This window comes from Manduca sexta, unplaced genomic scaffold (genome assembly GCF_014839805.1).
Source record: "Manduca sexta isolate Smith_Timp_Sample1 unplaced genomic scaffold, JHU_Msex_v1.0 HiC_scaffold_328, whole genome shotgun sequence".
In the NCBI taxonomy this organism is placed as follows: Eukaryota; Metazoa; Arthropoda; class Insecta; order Lepidoptera; family Sphingidae; genus Manduca; species Manduca sexta.
Genome location: NW_023594330.1, coordinates 1 through 9,211, shown reverse-complemented (window position 1 = coordinate 9,211; position 9,211 = coordinate 1). Strand labels below are relative to the sequence as shown.

The 9,211-nt window shown below is 33.8% G+C and overlaps 1 protein-coding gene across 1 annotated transcript; it reads right to left on the bottom strand.

The window, feature by feature from the left end:
• Nucleotides 1–5,278: 5,278 nt before the first annotated feature.
• LOC119192856 (IQ motif and SEC7 domain-containing protein 1-like) lies at nt 5,279–8,637 on the bottom strand (the record flags this gene model as incomplete). The annotated part of the gene is made up of 7 exons (XM_037446611.1): nt 5,279–5,382; nt 5,831–5,971; nt 6,409–6,539; nt 6,954–7,032; nt 7,289–7,490; nt 7,792–7,896; nt 8,561–8,637. Coding segments are annotated over 7 exons (839 nt in total), but the record flags the coding sequence as incomplete, so codon positions are not given.
• Nucleotides 8,638–9,211: the final 574 nt, after the last annotated feature.

The following is a 9,211-nucleotide window of genomic DNA, read 5'->3' as shown; positions in this document are numbered from 1 at the left end:
AACAGACAGGTGGAATTTTACTAATTTTTTATTCTTAGTGCAGGGATCAGAGTTTCAGAAATTTCAAAATAACCCTAAATAATGTTAATTTTAACAGTATGTGAGGCCTAATTTCTTATTCATCAGATAAAAATTATCCATCAAATTGATTTCATTAAACCGTTGTTTTTACTTCGCTTGTGTTGTTTAATGTACCAATAAGTTTGATTATCATAAAAAATAAGCTCTAAAGGTGTTAATAAATAAAACAACAAAACATCCTCATGAATGTTAATTCATATTTAATAAATAAATACATTTCCATTGTTTTTCTTTAAATAAAACTATTGTAAGTGACTTAGTTGCAATAACTCTCAACAACATTTTATATTACAACACATAATGTGACGCGAACGCGTTTATTGCTTACCGCTATTATTTAACAATAACTAAAAGATATATATTAGAAAGTACTCTTCAATATACATACAAAGTTAAGATAATAAGTTAGTAAGATATATATTACAGAAAAAAGAAATCCCTTCTACATTATATTAAACAAAAAATACACCGCTCGTATACCTTTACTTGTAAATTTAATCAGCATCAAATCGAATCGAATCGAATGAAATTAATTCGATTATTAATTATTTTTGCTTCGATATTGATATCGATATTTATTTCATTTATTACAAGTAAAGCGATACTATAATAGGTAAGAGATAGATCTCTTAAACTAAATCATTAATCAGTTAAACGTATCGACCATTGTAGATAATTTTATATTCTTTCAAACAATTTGAACACAAAAAATATTACATCTTTGGCTTCAAGCGAAATTTACAAAAAGCTTATACATCCCACACTATCGATTGTGATTCGTTCCAAATGACTGTTTAAAGCAAAAATGTTGCGAATAACTAATTTAAAAAGGTGAAATCGACCATAGCTATTCCTGCATAGAGTTTCTTTTTAATTTTCTGAATCTCTCTTCTCAATATCAATTGAAAGAAATCAGAAGATTGTTTGATTAAAAAAGAGTTTCTCTTGCCGTCAGAAAGGTGTATGGAATACATGTCATTTGGAACATATCACAACCACGGAAACACATAATATACCGTATCCCTAATGAAATTAAGACGCATTTCGCTTGAAATACGTTCAAGAAATTACATTCGAGTTTGTTAAGCGTCTCACTGTGTAGAATGACAGACGTCTATCATTACAGCATTCAAGACCTTTAGTCTAAGAAATAAGGTCTTTTTTAGTTGCTCGTAAATCGTCCTTAAATAGAAGGCACTCGAATTTCTCAAAGCAATATTTTTTATCTACTTTTAATGGGAAATATTATTTATCTATCTAATTATGCAGATATTAATTCATCAATTTCATGAAATTACCGTTTCACCAATAGTTAGATAGTTAAGTTAGTTTGAAAGTTCGATAGTTCAAAGATAAGTACCAAATAAATGTCAATTTTATATTAAGCCCAATTTCAGAGTCATGAATCACCAAATATTGGTAACATTTATCATACATCAGGCTTTGGGCCCTCGATTTTGAAAGATGACATTCTTGAAACTACACTACTTCTAAAATAAAGGTCTAAAGAAATATCGCTAAAACATAATCGTTCAATCTGTCATTGTACACAGCAACACGCGACGAAATAGAAAAATCGTAGATTACAATATACATAAGGTTCAAAATTCAATTGGAAACATTTATCAATTCCTTTCATTTTGTCATGCATTACAATTTTTTTTTTATAACTACAACGCGAATTTTTAGGGAAGTTATAACGTACAGCCAGCAAACAAAGGAAAGAAGTCACAGGAGCAAAAGTCGATTTTAAAAGTGTCACCGACTGTACATAAAAAAAACATACGCTTATGAAATATGGAGATTCGTTTAGGTACAATAATGGACAGAATTTTGGTAGTATGCCGATATGTTAGAAAAGCATTTGGAAATAAACTGACAGAAGATTAGGCCCGGAACGCACATGCTACAAAGCATGCTTATTTATAGTTTTCGTTAAGATAATAGTGAGTCATCGATGATAGCTATGACAGCCATAAACAATGGAAATAGCTTTAATTAATACCAACAAACATGCAGTATTAATAGTTGAGTAGCATGTGATTTCCAGGTATAATGTAGGAGAAAGATTAAAAAATATATCAAAAAAATTAAATCATTTAGAACCGCTATCTAGAAATATGTTATCTATTAAACTAAATGTTTGAAAGACATTTCATTACTAGGCCAAAATAAAATTTAAACAATATCGATTGAAATATACGAAAAAATATTTTCTACGCTACATATATTTTCAATCCTTCCCCTACAACATAATCTACAGTAATTCAAAGTTAGTTTATTAATCCTTCAATTCAACAAATCGCTTATTAACCACTATCTAATCACGTATCAAATAGTAGAAACAACAAGCAGAGTCGGCACTATGGCAGAGTGAGAGGAGCGACCGCTTTACTTTATTCAACTGTTTAATACTGGCTTTTCTAGAATTTTTCATTTCGTAACAATCGATAGATTCCAATAACCATCGCTTATCGTCTTGTTAAGAATAATCGATTCCAAAACTATCGCGTATGTTACGTTTGGTATATCGATAAGTATGATATTGCGGTCTCTGTAATCGATAAATTGATGTCGACGATGATCTCACTCTACCAGTTTTAAGAACCAGCCCCGACTCCGACAACAAGCTCTACATAACCAGTACAAAGTCAACAGTGTCATTATTAGTCAACATTATTTTAAGATTTCTGACCGGTCGTTAGTCACTTCCGAATATCGATATTTATCGAGTGTTAAAGCGCTGCGTTTGTTGATTGTATTTATCGAATATTGTGTATTAATATAATTTTATATTAAAGTTCATTGGTATTATTATTATTGGTAATTTGTTTTCGTATTATGTAAATAAGAATCTGGAGTTTTGGACTATCGATATATTTCAGGCAAACGCAGCGTTTTAACGCTATAACACCGTCCTAAGAACAATGACCGGTCATAAGTCACAATATAAATATACTTATAAACTATAGGTATACGTTATGGTAAATCCAAGGGAAGTTGGTATCGGTAACGTCGAGATAAAAAAAAAATATATTCAAAAGCAGCCTTCGAGTATAGTCGAGTAAAGAAAATCGTACATAGTTTTGGAAGAAATCGTTTTATCTTAACAATAATATATTAAATTTTAATAGAATTTAATTATGGACAATCGATAGTGATGCGCTATTGGAACGAACATTGACAATTTCAATCGATATTTGTGCGAAATTTCTCTACTTTATAATACGAACATACGATTGTTCACATTAGACGGTATGTAACACAATATAAAAACTATAATAATGACTTTACCAAAAAATATAGTAAAATCATACTTGTATTTAATGTTAAACGATTTCAATTTTTTTATCGATATCCACTGTTAATGTTCGATTAATATATCGACTAAATATCTTGGAAATATGCAATTGAACCAGGAGCACACTATACTATTAAGTTAAATTTTCCTCAAAATCTAAATCTAATAAAATTCATCAACAATAGTGAATAAATTCGTATTTATCTTCTCATTCGATATAAATATATTATAACTGTGATGTATCTATGTGTTATTCGATTTTACGAGTGCTTCAAAAATCTGTTTTTTCTAATCCAAACGTATGTACAATTATTCTAAAGAAAATGCGATGATTTTAAACATTCTAAGATATTTTTTGTCGATAAATTAAACCCTAATACTTCTCTGGCTTGGTAACATGCAATGAAAATTATTTTAAATCTAAGCGAATATATTTTGCGTTAGTTTGAATCGTTTTGAAATCTATCCCATGCTGTAACCACACAATAACTTTAGCTATAAAATGTATGAGTGAGCACCGATTCTGTCGATTAGAATATTCGAATTACAGTCAAGTCTGGAAAATAGTATGATGATCATAATACTACAGACGAATTGAGGAATAGTCGGAGTTTACTCGTGATACAAAAAATATTGAGGGTGCTTATGATCGATAAATATTAAAACTATTGTTTTTCAAGTTCATAACAAAGATTACCGCCTTAATTGATCAAAATCCTATATGACTTCATTGCAAAATCATATTCCCGGAATCTCTTACTAAAGTAATGTCACAAGAAATCATTGCAGGCGTTTTGAAAATACAGATTTTAGAGTCAGAATCAGTGACAACTCATATTTAATCGATACCTAACAAAATCGCTACACCCAATAACGTGGACCCAAATTTCGTTACATTCACGTACCTTCGTTAAGTCGTAAGACTCCTAGCGTAGTCAAAATATATCGACATTTTTACCGAGCTGTATCCAGTACGTATTTTAGTCAATAATTTCACAATAACACCATAAAACAACGGCACAATTCGATGTCTATGATTAAATGTTTTATCGATAAAAATAGAGATTTCCTATCAAGCATTGCCAATCTATCGATGTCTCTACGATTAAAAATTGAGTGAGTAATAAAGTTTTATTAAGTGTTTATCGTATCAACTACATAATAAAATTAGTGTATGTCGTTTTATGGTGTTTGTGTTTCTAAAGTCGTAGCTTATACCGAGTTAATTTAATCGAATTTGTGTACCTAAATTGGCACTTAAACTGGAAGCGACCGCCTTAACCGTACCAAACACCCGAATGTACCCTATACCCTGATTACAATAAACCAGATTTTATAATAAATATGCTTTCCTGCAACATCCAAGACACACCATTCGATAGATAAATAACCCACTATGAGACGATAGCGGGTTTTACCCAACAATATGTCCTACCGAACTTTAAAAACTTTTATGAATCCAATTACGATTTTCGTGACGAAATGCAAACAAGACTTAAATCTAAAACGTCTATGGAGATATCGTTATTGCATCGTGTTACAAAATATCTAATTAAAAATATTGCTAAGAAATGTTTTAAGGAATAAAAACAATTGTTTTCTGTGTTTAATAAAACAAAAAAAAAAAATTAAGATGGCACTAAGAAAATGAGGTACCCGCCCATTTATAAATCAATCGTGTAACTTAAGATTTGAGTGTACCTATGGACCTTTTCAAAACTATTTCTCTTAATAAATAAAGTTGAAAATAACTAATATTTTCCTCAAAACGCAATTGTAAAATGTCCTTTATGTGAACCAATGTACGGTTCAATTTCGATATTATCGAACTTTACGGGGTGCGAAACTGTATGATCCCGTAATATCTCGTCACCGTAGTTGTAATGTAGTCGTAGTTTAGACTTCGGTGCTCTCTCCCACCTGTCCGTGTTTGGGGTCCGGTATGCCGGACGCGCTGAGCTTGCGTGTGCGTCCCGGGAATATGCCGCCGAATAAACGTCCTGTGGGATGGAAATATGATGGTTAATAATCGACATCACTAGACTCAATGTGAATTTCAGTTTAAAATTTTGAAGAATCTGACTGTTAAAAACTTTATATCATGCCTTTACGTTCAGAAACAGGCTTATGATTGTAATGACAAAATGTTGTGCCTATTATCCAGACCCAGGGAGATGGGAATGACATTTATTCTGCCAGTCAGCACATATGTACTCATGAATGAAAAAACTGCGTGTATCTTAGTTTGAGACTTTGAACATGCTAAGTCATCCAGCGTCAATAATGGAAGTGATGTTTATGCACATACAAAAAAAAAAAATAGATCATCGTACAGCCTAAACTACTGTCGATTTCGCTGGAGTATACTAATCGATACTTTTTACATACCGACTTAATTCAAACAGTTAAGTTGTAAAGTTGGAATGATATGAGGTGTTGTAGTGTTACCTGGCGAGCGTTGCTCGGTGGGGTGTCGCGGCGAGGTGGCGTGCAGTGCGTTGCGGCTGCCGTGCTGGAACGAGACGGACATGCCGCTGTCCAGCGACCCCACCGACCCGCGCCGCGTCAGCCGCTCCGCCGCCAGCGCCACTGAGACATGCTCGTGTTAGTCCAAATCGTAATCATCATAATTACTAGGTGCACACTAATAATAATATCAGCCCTGTACTATATAATATCCCACTGTTGGGATAATGTCGCATTGCAGGGCAGGGCCTCCTCTACTACTGAGAGGGATTAGGCCTTAGTCCACCACGCTGGCATAGTGCGGATTGGTAGACTTCACACACCCTCGAAAATTCTCTATAAGAATTTCTCAGGTATGCAGGTTTCCTCATCCTTTCACCGAAAATGTGAACGTTGCATGCATGAGTACTTATCAATCGTAGATCGAACAATTTACCGGACAGTCTGTCCCGCCGGGACATTTTAAAAAGTGCCTAAAATACGGGACGTGCCGGTAAATATGGGACGTCTGGCAACGCTATGTAAAATGTACGTTAATTAAAAGAAAAAACTTTAATTACCAGGGTCGTTGATGTCGACGAGCGAGTTGCTGAGCACGTTGCGCTTGATGATGCTGGTGGGCGGCGGGTTGGACGACAGCCGCGACGGGGCGGCCGGCGCCGGGCACGACGGCGGCGGCGGCACCACCACTCTGCGGGGACAACAAACAGTCACTTCTAAAGGTAACATCACTATATTTTACTTATAAATTTGTGTATAGAGGTCATATTATGAAAAATGAAGATACCTACTTGAAAAGTAAAATTACCAGTTTTTTGTATATTCATTAGTGTCTGGTCAGCATTACAGTCGTATTTTTTAATGTTAAATAAACTAGTAAATGAATGACTAGACGGTAATATAACATTCATAATTAAAAATATTAGAAATTGCATGAGGAATTATCAGTTATAAAAATTGGCAAATTTTAAGTTAACCATAAATATAAATTATTGATACATATCGATAAATTTTAAACGTAATCGATATGGCGACATACCCGTGCACTTCAATAATTGATACATATCGATAAATTTAAAAAATAAAAAACGTTATGGTGACATACCCGTGCATGTGAACGTGGTCCATACACTGTTGATGATCGATCTCAACATCGGCCACGCCACTGTCGCGGTTCTCCATTACTGGAAAAAAATTGTATTTTAAAGAAAAAATATACATTCATAATACATCACAACTCTGTAAAATAATTTAGCAAACGATTTCTCAAAAATACTCGTCAAATGATTTCATTTAACAATCGTTATGGACGCAATAAATGTAGGCGGGCAGCTAAACATCGAAATCCTTAATCCAAAATTCATAAATCATTCCAAGCCATCCGACTTATCTCACTATACTTAGCCCAAATATCAATTATTAATGTATCATTTTCATTACCATTCCTGGAGGAGGCCGGTGCGTTCCTCCCCTTGCCCCTATTCAGCTCAGCCTCGATCCTCATCGCCTCCATCTCGTCCATCTCGGCGATGCTCTCGCGCAGGTCCTCGGCGAACTTGCAGCGGTCGTGTTCGTTGCGCGTTGAAGGTGGCGAGGCGGCGGCCGTCCACGCGCCGCGATAGCCGAATACCGAATGGGTAATCTGTGAGGACACAAAAAAGGTCATTTATATCGATGATTACTATTCGAATATCGATAATCTTCAAAAGTATCAAAAGATTAGTCATTTTATAATCGTATATGAAAGATTATTTATCGATTATCGGTTGGCCTTATCGATGTTACAAACAGTTACAATAAGTATTGATAGTTTTGGTAATTATCATAAAATTGTTTAATAGAGACTATTTTAATATATTATTAAAATAAAAATTCAACCGCACATATCAGATAAAATGTCTATTTTCCAGTTCATACTCACGCGGCACGGAAAACAGGTTGACCAGCATGCCGCACAGCGGGAACGATTGACGGAACGTGTACGTCACCGACGATTTCTTCTTGCTGAAGATCTTCGTTATCACCAGCAGATCGTTGAATAGGAACACCTGGGATGAGATAAGTTGGATTTTTTATCGATAGAATATTATCTATGTTAGACGATTTCAAATATCGATTACTTTAATCGAATAACTACTGTTATGTTGTTCTTTATTTTCAGTTAGAGAATTCCAAATATCGATCACCTTAGTCGAATGAGTACTATCTTTATCGATATCTTGCGAGATAATGAAGCATGTAATTTGCAGAATATCTTTATAACATTGATGTAATTTGAAATAAAGTTGCTGTTACAATCAATTGCCGATATTTAAACGTCCTTAAAAGTATTTTCAAATATATAAACATCCAACCATGCTTATAATTTAGTTATATATAGTAAAGAATATTTACTGAATAATATATAAAAATGAATGTATTTTTTCTTTTTTACTTTGAATGACAAGACGAACTGACAGTTCGCCTGGTGGTAAGCTATACGACCGCTCATAAACAATAGAAACACCATCGACTTTGAATTACAAAAGTATTGTTTGGAATTCCACTGCGCTCGCCATCCTGAGACATGAGAAGTTAAATCTTATTATGTCCAGTAGTTACACGGGACATAATAAGACACATATGTAAGTATTTTTTGTAATCAGTGCAATACCTCTCTCTGATGTACGCCAGGCCGTTCCTTCTTGTGTATATCGGGGATCTCGTACAGACGGCAGTAGCAGACGAGCCGCCGGTGAGGAGCGCCAGGTGCGGCTTCTTGCCCACGATCGTGGCTTGACTTTCATCACCTTGAAAACGAAATGTGATAGGGTTAATACCTATTTCAGCAACGAATTATAATCATTTTAATATTTCGTTTACTAATCCGAAAAAGATATCTATTTTTCTATTATAGTGTTACAAAATAGTTTTCGTCACATTTATATTGTAATCATATCACATTTTGAATGATGTGTTTATATTTGCGAAATTGCCGAAAACTTAAGGTACAAGAATGCAGTCTGTATTATTCTAGTTTGTACATACATAGAGCCAATTAATAAATCATCAATCTTCTCAGAATTGACGAGCATTTGTGCTATCAGACGAGCAAATTGCTCGTTTCAGTCAGTATTTTTTTCTAAAAACTTTACTTAATTTAATACAACACCGTCGTGTTACAACATTTGTTAAACACCTCTCTCAAAAGTTATTTTTTTATATCCTCAAAAATATTTTTATGTTGTTCACGGAAATTACAAGTATTGTAATTAACATTAACTTTTCGGCACTAGAGGTCAATATCATTAGATTTATATTAGTATAAGCAACCTAGGTTCTTATAAGTGTACATGACTGTAGGGTGCCAATAAAAAAAAAAAA